Source organism: Gopherus flavomarginatus, chromosome 1 (assembly GCF_025201925.1).
Source record: "Gopherus flavomarginatus isolate rGopFla2 chromosome 1, rGopFla2.mat.asm, whole genome shotgun sequence".
NCBI classification, from domain to species: domain Eukaryota; kingdom Metazoa; phylum Chordata; order Testudines; family Testudinidae; genus Gopherus; species Gopherus flavomarginatus.
In genome coordinates, this window is record NC_066617.1 from 96,110,280 (window position 1) to 96,126,579 (window position 16,300).

The window sequence follows — 16,300 nt, forward strand, 5'->3', positions numbered from 1 at the left end:
GGGAGGCTTGTTCGGCTGGAATCATCTTGGGTTATCCCAAAGCACTTTTATAACAAAGATTAGAGCAGGGAAAATATCTGTAGAGTCACATCTTCTCAACCTCACCCTGGCCCATACTCTGGCCAATGCAGGGATGCTCCCTGTGTGTGGCGGTGATGACCCACGCCTTCCGCCTCCTGACATGCCTGGACCCAACAGTGAGGAGCATCTGGAGTCCATACAGGGTGTGGTCAGGAAACACATCGCCAGGGCCCCTCCGAGTGGGATGTTGCCACTTACCTCAGCGGCTCCCTGGAGGCTGAGTTCGGGAGAGAGGGAGGAGACCTAGCCTCTCTCTGGTCCCGAGCCAGCAAAGCCTCAAGATGCCTGAGTAAGAGGATCGGCTTCTGCTGGAAGTGGTGCGAGGAAAGCAGGGAGCTGGGAATATTGGTGCCACGCGTAAAGACCCCGGACCACACCATCGTCACCCCGACCGCCAGAGCCGTGCTAGAAAGATCCCTGAAAGATACCATCCACTACCACTATGCTGAGAACCTCAAGCGGAAGTCAGACCAGGGCAAGGTGTTTGAGGTGTCCAGCAAGTGGTACGCCAGTAACCACTTCCACCCCGGGGGCAGCTTCACCAGGTTCACCGACTGGCAGTTCATCCACAGGGCCCAACTCAACTGTGTTCCCCTCAACGGAGCCATCCACCACGGCAGCCGGGACAAATGCTGCAGGAATTGCGGCTATGTGAACGAGACCCTGCCGCACGTCCTGTGTGGATGCAAGCAGCACTCCAGAGCCTGGCGGCACCGCCACAACGCCACCCAGAACCAACTAGTGAAAGCCATCCCACCGTCCCTGGGGAAGATCACCGTCGACTCCACCATCCCCGGGACAGACAGCCGACTACGACCTGACATTGTCATGACAGAAGCAGAAAAGAAGAAGGTCCTCCTGGTAGATGTCACGGTGCCTTTCGAAAACCGGTCCCCTGCCTTCCACGAGGCCTGAGCATGGAAGGAATTGCAGTATGCCTCGCTGGCCGAGACCCTGAGAGCCCAGGGCTATGAAGTCCAGGTACATGCCCTGATCGTGGGAGCCCTCCAACAAGCCGGTTCTGAGAGCATGTGGGGTCGGTCGACGATACCCCTGGCTCATGAGACAGCTCATGGTGTCCGACGCCATCAGGTGGTCCAGATACATTTATACTGAACACATCACTGGACACCACCAATACCACACTGAGTAATTGAGACAGCCGACCAGGGAAATAACCCACTTCCTTCCCCGAGGGACCGAGGGACGCACCCCACCCATGTACCTATCCGCTCCACCGATACTGACTTGGACTCCTTATTCATTCCATGGGTGGAGAACCTGAGCCCACTTATTCACTTTAAAACCCTTGCACCCCCTATGCCGGTTATGCGATATGTATGTATCTTTTCATCCTTGCACACGGTATCTGTAACCCCCCATAACCCAAGCCTGACCCCAGATGTACAGTACTGTCCCTCTCAACCTGTGTATATTTCATTTCAAACATTTACTTTAATAAAATTTTTAAATCTGTTCTCCAGTGCTTTGTCCAATCCAATTTTAAATGACTTGTGATGGGACATCCATTAATTCCTTTGAGAGACTATTGATTAGTTTAATAGATCTCATCACTGGGAAATGTTTTCTCACACCCAATCTGAAGCTCACTCCCTCAGAGTATAGCATGGCTTAGCTCTATTGACTACATAAAGTTATACCAGCTGCAAATCTGACCCTGAATTTCATCCCATTACTCCTAGCTATATCCTGGACCTCCCTGAATAATCCTTCCCCTTCTGCACTATGAAGGATGCAAAAATAGCTCCCATTAGTTGCCATTTGGTGAAGCTATACTTAGTTTGTTTTATCCTTCCTCGCAAACCAGTCCCTCCAGGTCAGCCCTATTTTGTTGCTGTCCAGTGAATTTTGCATGGTGTGCTCTCAGAGGTTATTATGTCTCTTGTTTATTAATACTTTTCAGGGGTGGTGTTTGCAAGATATAGTCATACCTGGAAGGAGCAAAGGAGATTTGCACTCTCCACCTTGAGGAACTTTGGGATGGGAAAGAAATCCCTGGAGCAGCGTGTGACCAAGGAAGCTGGATTTCTGTGCTCTGCGATCTGTTCTGAAAAAGGTTTGTAGCATCAAGGAAGATGAGGCGAGGGATTAGTGTAACTTCCATACATAAGGAAATGAAAGGATAAAATGACTGATTATGAAAGAAGGAATAATAACACAGTATCTCACATTTCTACATAATGCCTTATAGCCAGAAGGATACTAAAGTGCTTTGGAGACCAGACACATAATGATCATTCATCCAGCACTATCCTGAAGCCACCTCTGGGGTCGAACCTGACATGTTTTAACATGACAGTTTGTGATGGGAACTAAAAACAAACAAAACCCAACATTTCCAATCAAACGTGCAAGGGGAATTTTAGGTTGGTAGAATGTAATTTGGTGAAGGCATCAACATGTAACACATTTCCAAAACATGCCATGAAGTCTTTAAGAACTTCACTTTTATGCCTCAACTTAAAAACATTTGTAGCAGCATAGTGACATCTGTCTTTACACAGGAAGCACCAGTTCAGTACTGAGGCAAAGAGATGAGTACCACTGACTGAATAAGGAGCACAAACCTGAAATTCTTAAGTTTTCCAAGCTGCTCTTTCTTCCAAGTATTGACCAGGCCCAACCCTGTTAGTATGTGGGACATCTTTAACTTCTCCAGGTTACATGAGCATGGACTTTAAACTGGTTTGTTCCATAAGCAATCTTGAAATTTTAGAGGTTCTTGCTCAGTATGTTCCATTTAGCGAGGGGCAGCCTACCATGATGTTGTGACTCCTAATGTCTTTGGTTGGTCCTGTATGTTTTTCAGGTCGTCCTTTTGATCCACATTTTCTTATAAACAACGCAGTTAGCAATGTGATCTGCTCCCTTATCTATGGCAAGCGCTTTGACTATGACAATAAGAAATTTCAGAGGTTACTGCATTTGTTTGAACAGGCCTTGAATGAAGAAACTGGATTCCTGTCCCAGGTAACTCAGCACGTATGATTTGGTCAGTAAGAAGCTGCCACTTGATTGATCAATAAGATTGTAGTTTAGTAATTCTTTTCTGGGAGCCATAGGGAGTGGTTTTTCTCTCTCTCACTGTGTTATCTTAGCTCCTTGTCGTAGTACCTTGGCTGCTGCACATCCCTGGAGTGCCACAAAGCATCTTCAGATCCCAAAAGGAGGTCCTGGACTTCACAGATGAGCTTGTGAAGGAGCACAGGACGACCTGGAATCTTACCCAAAAGAGAGACTTCACTGATGCTTTTCTACAGGAGATAGAGAAGGTAGGAGGAGAACGGCAAGTGTAGATCTCTTTGGCTCTATGAAGATATTAGTGATGGGAACACTCCCTGTTAGCTTCCCTTGTCCCTTGTTGTAAAGTTTACAAGTAAAATCCTATTGCTAATACAACTGCTATGAACAGCTCACTGTTCTATTTCTTCTGGTTTTCCCTTATCTAGTGAGTCTGATGAGTTCATGCTCAGAAATCAGCTGAAGAATAGGCTGACAGTTGGAATTTTAATACGTACTGCTAAGGCACTTACAGCCTGAGGCAGTGCCCAATGAAGTCAAAAGTGAGACTTCCATTGAGTCTACTGGGTGCTGTACCTGGCTCCTTAGCTCTCTTGGCCGTGGAACAGCCCTAACATAAGTCGACCATGTACAGTTTAAAGACACTTTTTTAATCATTTTGGCAAAGGTCACAGTGACTTCCTTCATCCTTCCAGTTTTGTTCAAAGGCAGGCTGCTGGAAATTCCTGGCTGGAAAAATGTTCCAGAACAAAAACCTGATTTGTTTTTATATCTTTCTAGAACAGCTGGTTGCAAAATTGAAACAGTGAAACATGGAAATGTGTCACTTTTGACAAAATTTCATTTAGAAAAAATCATAATGAAACATTTTGATAGGCTGCAACATTCTGTTTTGAGGTTGTCAGAACAGCACATTTCAATTTTTCATTTAGAAATTACTTCATTTAATTTTTTTATTTTATGGTTTGTTTTATTTTTATATCCATTATATATTTTAAAAATTTTGATTAACTTGAAACCCTTTTTGAAAAACTTTCATTTTGTGGGAAATTTCTAAATTTCAACTTCTTGTTCTGATTAGTAAACAAAGCAAATTACATTTTCATTGGCTCTTAAATAGCTTATTAGTTATTGTCCATGTTAAGTCTACGTCTAAATTTACAGAATTGCTCTGAGAAAACCTAGACAAGAAACCCTTAGAAAACAGACACATAAAATCCACAGCATTACAAAAGATAGCCAGACTACTTCCTGGTGTGATCCTGTCATATCTCATAGCCTAAGTAAGGTGGCCCTGACGAGTACTTGGTGGGGAGACCTGTCTTGTAGAAAATGAGATTGTTGGTTCAGTAGGTGGCACTGAGGTCCTGATCTCCTAGAAGATACCAAGGCAGGAATAGGGACTGTAAATTATTATTCACAGGTACATATATGAACTTTTGGAATCCTGATGTTAATTTGTTGGCTGGCATGTTGGCTGCACCCTGCTCACCACTACATGGAATTTCTGACTAATCAAGTGTGAGTGATCACACTAAACTCTTGTGGTTGCAGAGGCACAAATCTCTAAGACTGGCTGGAGACCCTCCTTTAACTCTGGTGGTAAGAGACTGTGGGCAGAGTTTCCAGCACGTATGCTGAGTGTACTGAGCAGCATCAGTCACTGTGAGTCTGTCATGCCTGGGTACTCCTCCTCCACCACTATAAACTCTTTCGGGTGCCTTTGGCAGTGGTGCTGGAACTGGGGGTGCTACCGCACCCCCTGACTTGAAGCAGTCATAACAAACACCAGATATAGGTTTTCCATCATCAGCACCCCCACTATAAAAATTGTTCCAGCACCCCTGGACTTTGATGGGTCAGAAAATGCAGCTGAAATGTCCACCAGTGCCTCACGGAAACTCTGCCCCATTCCTAACACAGGTGGGACAGCGCAAGCGAGAAAAGTTCTTGAATAGGGGCCTCTTCCATGTTGCTCGGTAGGCAGTGTTGGCAGGCTGGTCAAACTTTCTGTAATGTGCAGGGTGGGCAGTAAAGCTTTCCCACAGTCAAGGCTAGAACGGCCACATTCTGGGAGGGTGCTAGGGAGTCTGAGATATGGTTGGCTTACCTCAGGTCTGCCTGCTACAGTGTGAATGCCAGAATCTCAGGTTAATAACTGGGCTAGAAGATTCTTAATGTAGGGTTGACACTCCACATAGACTTCTGCAGGGGTAGTAAATTTTTTGTCAAGGTTCAAATTTCTTGGTCAAGGTATAGGCAAGGTCCAGACTCCAGAGAAAATAATTTTTAAAAAATGACAATAATGATAATGATAAGTAAATAAAAAGATTTCAGAATCTGTTCAAAAGCATCTAGCAGTCCAGATTTGGCCTGCCATCCACCTACTGACTCCCCCAGTGTAGATGCTCAAGCTCTGGATTCGCTAACACGGGGTCAGCTGAGCCAAGTGCCACTAACCCAAGGCTTATACTGCAGTGTAGACATACCCTGTGTTTTTGGAGCAGAAGGTCCTGAGCTTTTTCCTGATGAAGTCTATGATGTGTGGGACAAATTATTACCTTGAAATGTATGAAAGGAGCCATTACAGCATGTGTTGCCATATGCACGTGTTACACTGCACTCTGCAAACAATTCAATCTTTCAGTCTGAGAATATGAATTACCACTATCTACCCGTCTGCTCCTCTCTCCTCAACAAAAATCTAAGGTCAAATCACGCTCTCTTTTGTTCCCTTCAGGCCAAAGAGCATACGGGGAGCAGTTTCAATGACAAGAACCTTCATATGGTAACAATTGACTTGTTTACCGCTGGCACTGAGACCACCTCCACCACCCTGCGCTGGGCATTGCTGTACATGCTTCTCCATCCTGACATCCAGTGTAAGCAAGAGGACTGGTGGAGACGTGACTGGTTCTCCCAACCCTGCATCTTTCACTGAAAACTTCTTAGTATCTGCTGTCACTTTTGTGTTCTGGGCACATGATGCTGCTGTAGCAGCAGTCACAGAAGTGATTGGGGGAATAATTCCACTGGAAAACTCTCTGAGGGGGAGAGCAAAGAGCTGTGGCAAGGGAGAAGGGAGAGAGCAAGCCCCTGTTCAAGATTTCAGTGTCAGAGGGAGCGCTCACCATTTTTCTTCATGACAAGTGCACTTTGAGACCCTCATAGCTACTTGGTAACTCTTCCTTCCCTTAGGGTCTCCATGGGGATAAATGCTAACCTGCTTAAATGTGCTAACGCCGGAGAAACAAGTACATAGGCACCGACTCCGTGGGTGGTTGGAGCACCCACAGGGAAAAACAAAATGTGGGTGCTCAGCTCCACTGGCAGCCCCGCTGATCAGCTCTTCCCCAGTGCCCTCTGCCCACCACAGATCAGCTTTTTAGTGGTGTGCAGGAGGCACTGGGGGGGCAGGAGGGTGGAGCGAAGGCAGGATGCACTTGAGTGGAGGGGTGGAGCGGGGCCAGGAAGAGGCAGGGCAGGCATGGGGCCTTGAGGGAAGAGGTGGAGTGGGGGTGGGGATTGGAGCAGAGTGGGGGATCAAGCACCCTAGAGAAAATTTGCCTATGCACAAGTGGGTCAAATACAGTATGGGTAAGGTGGGATGTCTCTAACAATGAGCTTATTAGCCCATAGCACGGAGGATGACTATGTAAGTTGGGCTGAGTAGATGAGTGTGCTCTTCTTCAACTCCTAATTCTGCATTCCTCTCTTTCCCACTGTCTGCAGAGCTCACTTTGGCCTTTCCCCCCAACGAAGGCCAATACCCTCCTATAGATATCTCTGGTTAAACTCTGCCACCCTAGCACTCTTGATTCCAGAGGCTTTCACCAATTTCCCTGTTCAACAAACACACAAGACTTGATTGCGAGGTCAGGAATTAGCTGTTGGGAAGCAGAGCAGTGCATGTCTGGGGTGTCAAAGAGGCTTTCTGGTTGTGTGGAGGTGAGAGAAATCAGAAGTTGGTCCAGACAAGGACCATGCCTTCTCCCCACTGCTGGATATCCTTCCTGATCCCTGAACAAGTGCCCCAGACACCAGACACCTCCCAGACACTTACAGCACCCACTTCCTACAGATGACTCACTTGTAAACTGCTCAATAGTTGATAGGAAGCTGGTTAACAAACTCACAGATTATAAACCCACATTATTAATTATTATTACACGTCTATATTATAATACCTCCCACAGGCTCCAATCAAGATTGGTTCCTTGTTGTTCTCAGCGTTGTACAAATAAAGATAAACAGACAATCCCTGCCCCAGAGAGTTTACAACCTAAAGGTAAATCCATAGGCTTCCCACTTGTACGGTGTTGATGTACATCATTAAATATGTTACATCCTTCTCAATGTAAAGGGTTTTTTCCAGGTAAAGTCCATGAGGAAATTGACAAGGTGATTGGCAGGGACAGGTCACCCCAGATGGAGGACCTAGTGAACATGCCTTATACCAATGCTGTGATCCATGAAATTCAACGTTATGGGGATATCACTCCTGTTGGAGTGCCTCACATGACATACCGGGACACCGAGCTCCAAGGCTTCTTCATTCCAAAGGTATCTGTGGCCAGCAGGGGATGCAGACATCTTCTCCCTTTGCAGACTTATGTCCTGAAGCTGTAGACATTCCATATGTGAATCTCCCCAAGGTTCTGTGCACACGGGGGTGGAGCACCAGGTCCTGAATCACACAATCATTGGCAAGTTATTAAATGTGCAGTTGTGAAAGGGCTTGGGCCTCAGAGAGATCCTTGTTTATGTGGTTAGCTCCATCTTCATCAAGTCTTTGAATATCTGAAAAAACAACGAATTGAGCTAAAACACAACTAAGAACTGCAATCATTATAAGAGAGACTGTAATTTTGTCTTGGGCACCTTATAACATTCAGTACATCTGCTTGGAGGTGGAGAAAGGTAATGCTGATTAACTGTGTGGAATTTGGAATGGGATATAGAAACTACCTGCTAGGTCACCAGTTCAAATCCAGAACAGTAGCAACTAAAACTCTATTATCTGAAGGCTGTTTAGAGGCCACTGTGCATCTCAGTCCAGTTCCAAATGGACAAGAGACAATAATGGGCAATTATTGCCTTCCCTGATGACAGTCACACTGGGAGACCAAAGCCATACAATACTCAATTCCACTTTCGCCCTTAGAAGAAACTCCTCTAGCTCAGGTCAAAGGCAGGTGAGAGGGGAAAGATCTCGCTTTTTCTGTGAAGACAATGAGAATTGTAGTTTGGAGTCTCTCAATCAGCACACTCTTACCAGAGCTAAAATTAACTTGAGAAAATATTTGAAGCAATTGGAGAGTAGAAGCAATTTTCATCACATGAACTTTATTAGACATGAAAACACCACTGGCATACTCTTACGCTATGTCTGCACTATGCACCTTTTAGTAACACTTGTGCTGTAAAAGGTGCATCGTGTGGCCGCTCTTTGTCAGCAGGAGAGACCTCTCCCACCAACAAAAAAATTCCACCCTCAACGAGAGGTAGTAGCTTTGTTGGCAGGAGAGATGGGTTCTGTGCCCTCCTCTGAAGCATCCTACAATGGCCATACTTGAGCTGGGAAATTGAATGCAGAGGGACTGGACTGTTCTGATGTGACAATTCTTATGTACCCCGTTTCTTTCTGGATCAGGGGATGACAGTCATCATTAACTTGTCCTCGGTGCTGAAGGATGAATTGGTTTGGGAGAAGCCGCACCAGTTCTACCCGGAGCACTTCCTGGATGCAGCTGGGCAGTTTGTGAAGCGAGAGGCCTTCCTGCCTTTCTCTATAGGTAAATCCAAGGGGAGGAGCAACTGGGAGAGGCTGTCCCTGTGGAACTAAGGCACAGTGTCTGATGAGAAATGACCCATTACTGTTATGGGAAAGTGAGTCTCCTCTAAAGGAAAGTGTCCCTCTCATCATGAGAGCAGCTTCCTCATGTGGAAGATCAGTGCAGTTTGCTGAGCTGGGCCTGTTCTACAGTGCCCTGGTGGTACCAGTATATGCAACCTCTGCAAAATAACTCACTCCCTCTATTTCTCCAGCGTAGAAACTCTGGCCTTGAAATTCTGTACTTAAGGTCAGGCCTTGAGAGGAGCAGCTTGCCCCAGGGCCTATGTAAACCACTCAGCCAAAGGGAAGCAGTCCTGTATTCTATACTCTACAGTAAGCTGGGCAACCCTCACCTTAATTAATTCATTGTTCATCTTCTACCGCTGTAGTTATTTAAATAGGAGATAAACTTGTTACAAATCAATTCAGGTTGCTTATGTAACAAACCCACCTACCTAATCCCACAAGAGCACGGAACTGCCAGTTAAGGAGGACCTCCATCCCTTAAGCCTATACACCCATCTGTTCTTCATGAGCATGCTGTATCTCCCCAGAGAAATTACTTCATACTTCATTACATCTGCTTGAAGGTGGAGGCCCAGGAATTGGTTTAGAAGCAATGTGCACACACATAGGTGAGGTGTGTGTTATTGGGAAAAGGATGAGATTATAGTTAAGGATTTCTGTTAAAGAATGATCAAAATTGTATACCACATGCTTCTTTATCTGTTGCAAGGCACCCTGATCAAAGGAAGCCTTTGTTACTGGAGGCTCTGAGACCACTGCAACGGGGTACATGGATCTGTAGGGGATAAAGGGGAGATGGATGTTTCCAGTTTCCTGTATGCTCCCAACTCACCAGAGAGAGGGGAAGAGGGAAATACTGATTCTCTGATACACACCAAAGGAGGCCAGCTGTGGCTGGTGGAGGGGCTGTAGAGTCTTTCCTAACCCCTCTGGACACCACATCAACAGCAGAGGGATGCCTGAACTGGTGGGGCACGGCCTCTGCCAGGCTTGTACCCGTGCAGCCCAGGAGTTCCAGCAGTGGAAACTGTGAAGGCTTAGACAGAAGGTTCTATGAACTGAGCAGTTATAGCTTTGCCACAGAACCTTTCCCGGTGACCAGATCACCTCCACAAATTGACAAACACTTAGCAGGTTGGTGCTTTTTAGGTTTGTTTCAATGCAGCCAACCGTTTCAGTTACTTCTTGCTTTTGTCTCTGCCTCTCTCTGTTTTTGTTTGTTCTCAGTTTTTGTATGTTCTCTCATACACTTCAACTCCCTCCCTCCCCACTGCCCAACCTGGTCACAATATCAAGTGGAACTCCGTACCTACCGGATGCTAGTTTCTGGAAAGATTCTATTAGGCCTTGTTTTAGGTGTGGGTTACAACTATCTTAAGTGAAGGGTGTGTTCACACAGCAGTTTGAATGAGGTTTTGAGTCAACCCATAGCAAGTTTTCACCCAGCTCATAACATGGTCTGACTCATAACTCATTCACTTCAGTTATCAGCTCATAGACTTCAAAGTTTGATTTTACTATCTTCAAAGAGAACAGTCCAAAGAGGACGATGGGGGTGTTGTTATTAAGGTTCCTGATGACCAAGAGAAGGATTTTGCAGTGGCTACGGGAGTAGATATGGCACCAGTGACGTCTTTCAGGCTGACGGCGAGGTGAACCTGTTTATACGAATACTGCAAAGGCTTGCTGCAGTGGTTTAGCCTGACATGGGTCATTGATGAAACTGCACCACTTGTATTTGCCTCGAGTCCAGGAAACCAATGTCCCCAGATTGCACTTGAACCAGAATCTCCTGCCTGGCAGCATGGGCATGTTGTTCCACCTCAGATTTCTCTATCTAAAGGCATTTATTTGCCCATTTCGATTCTAGAAGGCAAGAATTCCACACAGAGCGTATGGTACAGATCTTTAACTGGTGTAAATTACCATAGATCCTTTTACATCGATGGAGTTAGGTCAATTTAACTAGCTGAGGATTTATCCCAGGGTATTAAAGTGTCTGACTTTTTTGAGTCAGGCTAATGAGGAAGTAATTCTCCTCTCCAAATTAACTGACAGAGTCCTTGGTTTTATGATTTCCACTGAAACTTCTGGTGATTGCCACAATCAGAGACAGGGAAATTGGATTAAATAGAACATTGATTGGGCTGGAGAAGTGTTTCTTAGTTGTTCCTGTTCACAAGGGTCCAAGAATAGGGAGACTCACCATCTGCTGCATATGGAGGCAGATTCTTTGCTCACTCCAACCTGTGGGTGTGCAGTAAGGGTCTTACTCCTTCAGTGATTAGTCATTTACATGTGGTGTTGTATCCTCCTCCTTTCTGCCTCCTCTCTCTTTTCTCACTCCCACACTTGCAGGTCGTCGTGCTTGCCTGGGGGAACAACTGGCCAGGATGGAGCTCTTCCTCTTCTTCACCAGCCTCCTGCAGCATTTCACCTTCCATCTCCCTGAGGGCCAGGCCAGGCCTCGAGAGGATGGACATTTTGCTGCGACACTCACCCCACACCCCTACCAGATCCAGGCTGTGCCAAGATAACAGGAGTGCTATTTCAGATGGAGGAGGAGGGCAACTTTAACCATGATTCCAGGGGCTACTTAGGCACCTGAAAACTCTAGGGTTTTCTGCAGATAATAACTTAGAAATTAGCTGATAGGAGAACTGTATCTAATTCTTATATTAAAGAGAATTAAATAAATGTTACGCTCACTCAACTGTAACACTAACATGTTCTCACATCTTTTGTCAAGTCACTTAAGGGACACTGGTTAGATTTAAAATTTTAATGTATATTCTGACTTTGTTACTAACTCTTGACGACAACAATTGAAAAAACTGTAGAAAAATTTAATTACTTTCTAGCACTTTTTGCAGTTCACCAAGCTTGGAATAGGTCATTTAACTTTGGAAACATCCTAATAGGGCAAGGCCCCATGAGTTTATACTGCACCTGTCTGGGGCTCTAGGGGTGTTGCCTCACTCCAAATAAAAAACTAGAAACTGATCTTAAACAGGAGTGAAACTGACACTTTCAAGTCACTTTCCAGTATTGACAACCCCAAATGTTAAAAAATCATGAATTAGGCCGACCAAAAATCATGAGATTACGTAAAAGTAATAGATTTGGTGTTCTTTTTATTTGTCTTCTGCTTTCTGAGGCTCTAAGGTGCACTATGATCACATTTTGAAGCTTTCTCCACAGCCACAAGGGCTAGAAACTTCCTTTTTCTTTAAGAATGCAGGCTGAAATCATCACAAATCCACTTGACTTCAGGAGCTTGGGCTTTAAGGAAAATAATAATTATTATGAGACTCATGACAAAATCATGAGAGTTGGCAACACTGCTCTCGCTTCTATTCAAAGGCCAGGTACTTTCCAGAAGCTCTTAAACACAACATTACAGTGACTGAGTTGCATTTCTCACAGGAGAACATTTAAAACCAAACACCAAGAAAATTCCACATTTTTAAGTTGAGGGAAAAATGGAGACTTCTGAGGTATATGAGGGCCACTGCAGGCAGGAAAGGAAAATAAACAGGCACAGAAGCTGTGGACAGGTCTTCCTCTTGAAAGAAAGTTGGAGGGTCAAATCTTCTAGTCCTTAATCCAGTAAAACGTCTATTGCCATCAGCACCTCCACTCATAGATATTAATATGCTCAATAACTATACTCTTCCTACTTACATATCTGAGCCATCTTATCCAGGGTTACATTTTATACACATTGGCTCAGGGACTATATTTTCTGGCATATTTTGAACAGTGATGAGCACACAGATGATGCCCAGTGAATAATACAAATCATGACAATAATTGTTGACTTTATGAACCCTGTGGATGCAACTTCTGTTCTTTGTTCTGGAATTAGCCTGGATACATGAAACCCTAAGAATCTGAGGCATAAACACATCTGATACTCATACAACACTTTCTCCTTCCTTCCTTTTTCTCAAACTCAGAACAAAAAATGACAAAATAAAATAGTTTTCAGTTAAAATGTAAAATTGCACAGCAGCCATATAACTCAGCCTGGGGAAGAACCTGCCACCCCTTGGGAGTTAAGTGATCCAGTAGTGTAGCTAGGGGGGAGCAGGGGTAGTGGCCACTACCCCACTAAACATGTGGTCAAAAGGTGGCGCCTTAGGGGTTAACATGGCGCCAATGGCGCCAGCGGGGCCCATGCTCCGCTCTGAAGCTTGGTGCTGGGCTCCTGCAGCAAGGCAGGCTTTGCCAGCAGAAACCAAGCTTCTTCCCCAGCTGATCGGCAGCAGGGAGGGAGGAGGGGGAAGAGCTGAGCTCCAGCAATACTTGGGGCTAGGTGTCCCCCCCCCCAGCCCACCTGCACCCCCATGCCTTCCCTGAGTGTCCCCTGGCCCCTGCTTGCCTTTCAGGGGCCCTCAGAGCAGTGTTCCTGTCTCTCCTGTGTGGCTCCATGTTGCCTCCCAGCAGCAACTGCTGCTGCTGGATCCTAGTGCCCCCCAGCTCAACTGCTAGGGCAGACTGACTGTGAGGGTACGTCTACTCTACGGGATAAATTCGATTTAACATAAACCGGTTTTATAAAACAGATAGTGTAAAGTCGATTGCGCGCGGCCACACTAGGTACATTAATTCGGCAGTGTACGTCCATGGTCCGAGGCTAGCGTCGATTTCTGGAGCGTTGCAGTGTGGGTAGCTATCCCGTAGCTATCCCATAGTTCCTGCAGTCTCCCCCGCCCCTTGGAATTCTGGTTTGAGAGCCCAGTGCCTGATGGGCAAAAATCATTGTCGCGAGTGGTTCTGGGTACAGCCTCACCCCTCCTTAAGTGAAAGCAGCAGACAACCATTTCGCGCCTTTTTTCCTGGGTGAACTGTGGACGCCATAGCACTGCAAGCATGGGCCCCGCTCAGATCAACACCCCGATCGTGAATGTTGTAAACACCTCACGCATTCTCGTGCAGTCTATGGTGAACCATGAACTGCAAAGCCAGGCGAGGAGGAGGAGGTGGCTACGGCAGCACGGCGACGAGAATGATGAGGACATGGAAACTGAATTCTCCCTAACCGCGGGCCCCTGTGCTTTGGAGCTCCTGCTGGTAATGAGGCAGGTTCTACCCACTGAACGCCGATTTTGGGCCCGAGAAACAAGCACAGACTGGTGGGACCGCATAGTTTTGCAGGTGTGGGATGATTCGCAGTGGCTGCGAAACTTTCGCATGCGTAAGAGCACTTTCATGGAACTTTGTGACTTGCTTTCCCCTGCCCTGAAACGCCAGAATACCAAGATGAGAGTAGCTCTCACAGTGGAGAAGTGAGTGGCAATAGCCCTCTGGAAGCTTGCAACGCCAGACAGCTACCGGTCAATCGGGAATCAATTTGGAGTGGGAAAAGCTACTGTGGGGGCTGCTGTGATGCAAGTAGCCAAAGCAATCACTAAGCTGCTGCTACAAAAGGTTGTGACTCTAGGAAACATGCAGGCCATAGTCGATGGCTTTGCTGCAATGGGATTCTCTAACTGTGGGGGGCGATAGATGGAACCTATATCCCTATCTTGGCACTGGCGCACCAGGCCATCCAGTACGTAAACTGCAAGGGGTACTTTTCAATGGTGTTGCAAGCACTGGTGGATCACAAGGGACGTTTCACCAACATCCACGTGGGATGGCCAGGAAGGGTTCATGACACTCGTGTCTTCAGAAGCACTGCTCTGTTTAAAATGCTGCAGCAAGGAATTTACTTCCCAGACCAGAAAATAACTGTTGGGGATGTTGAAATGCCTATAGTTATCCTGGGGGACCCAGCCTACCCCTTGATGCCATGGCTCATGGAGCCATACACAGGCAGTCTGGACAGTGGTCAGGAGCTGTTCAACTACAGGCTGAGCAAGTGCAGAATGGTGGTAGAATGTGCATTTGACCGTTTAAAGGTACGCTGGTGCACATTACTGACTCGCTCAGACCTCAGCCAAACCAATGTCCCCTTGTTATGATGCGGTTCTGGCGGGACCCAACTGAGAGTGCCAATTCAGGACCAATTGCTCAAGCAGGGCAGTCACAGCCCAAGGCTGGGGTTTTTTCACCTCTAAGGCAAACCAAACCAGCCAGACAAAAAGGACTTCGGTTTCACCCCACTGGCTAACCACAAGTCACACAAGCAATTTCCTTAGACACTCCAGTTTTCCAGGGTCATCTCCAGTGCCACCCGTCCTGGGGATGAATGGTTACGAAAACCAACACCCCAGTAAAAGGAAAAGGTTCTCTCGATCCCAAAGGACCAAGCCCCAGACCCAGGTCAATATACACATCAGATCTTACCCACAAATCACGCTGTTGCCAATCCTTTAGAATCTAAAATCTAAAGGTTTATTCATAAAAGTCAAAAGATAGAGATGAGAGCTAGAATTGGTTAAATGGAATCAATTACATACAGTAATGGAAAAGTTCTTAGTTCAGGCTTGTAGCAGTGATGGAGTAAACTGCAGGTTTAAATCAAGTCTCTGGAATACATCCCCAGCTGGGATGGGTCATTCAGTCCTTTGTGCAGAGCTTCAGTTTGTAGCAAAGTCCCTCCAGAGGTAAGAAGCAGGATTGAAGACCAGATGGAGATGAGGCATCAGTCTTATATAGGCACTTCCAGGTGTAAGAACACTTCTTTGTTCTTACTGTGGAAAATTACAGCAAAATGGAGTCTGCAGTCACATGGGCCAGTTTCTGCACACCCTGCTGAGTCACAAGGCATATCTGCCTCCTCTTAATGGGTCAATTGTGTAGCTGATGGTCGTTAATGGGCCATCCAGCAGGTTATGCAGAGCTAACACCCACTTGTCTGGGATCTTTCCCAGTAACACAGCATAAGTTTGAAATATAGACAGTATACAGCCAATACTTATAACTTCAACTACAAAATGATACAGACATACAGATAGCATAATCGTAACCAGTAACCTGGTCTTAGACACCTTATATGACCCCCTTTACATAAGATCTGGTGCCACTACAGGACCTTGGTTGCAACCCATGTTCTATATGGTTCCAGTTTATATCAATAACGTCACACCCCTTTGTTATTGCTGCTTGCTGTGTGCTCCACAATCTCTGTGAGAGTAAGGGGGGGACCTTTATGGCAGGGTGGGAGGCTGAGGCAAATCACCTGGCCGCTGATTACGCGCAGCCAGACACCAGGGCAATTAGAAGAGAACACCGGGAAGCGGTGCGCATCAGAGAAGCTTTGAAAACGAGTTTCATCATCGGCCAGGGTACGGTGTGACTGCTATGTTTGTTTCCCCTTGATGAACCCCACCCCCCTGATTGACTCATTCCTTGTAAGCAACCCAC

At 46.1% G+C, this 16,300-nt stretch overlaps 2 protein-coding genes across 2 annotated transcripts in view; one reads left to right on the plus strand and one right to left on the minus strand.

Annotated features, from left to right (window-relative positions):
• LOC127051721 (cytochrome P450 2D15-like) overlaps positions 1-11,523 on the plus strand; it is a 110,945-nt gene extending 99,422 nt beyond the window's left edge. The window contains exons 3-8 of the mRNA XM_050954407.1: positions 2,912-3,072; positions 3,201-3,374; positions 5,864-6,005; positions 7,499-7,686; positions 8,777-8,918; positions 11,345-11,523. Coding sequence (XP_050810364.1) covers positions 2,912-3,072; positions 3,201-3,374; positions 5,864-6,005; positions 7,499-7,686; positions 8,777-8,918; positions 11,345-11,523 — 986 coding nt within the window. The remainder of the gene's footprint in view (positions 1-2,911; positions 3,073-3,200; positions 3,375-5,863; positions 6,006-7,498; positions 7,687-8,776; positions 8,919-11,344) is intronic.
• Positions 1-16,300, minus strand: part of SEPTIN3 (septin 3) — a 324,031-nt gene that overhangs the window by 59,618 nt on the left and 248,113 nt on the right. The gene's annotated exons all lie outside the window — the stretch shown is intronic.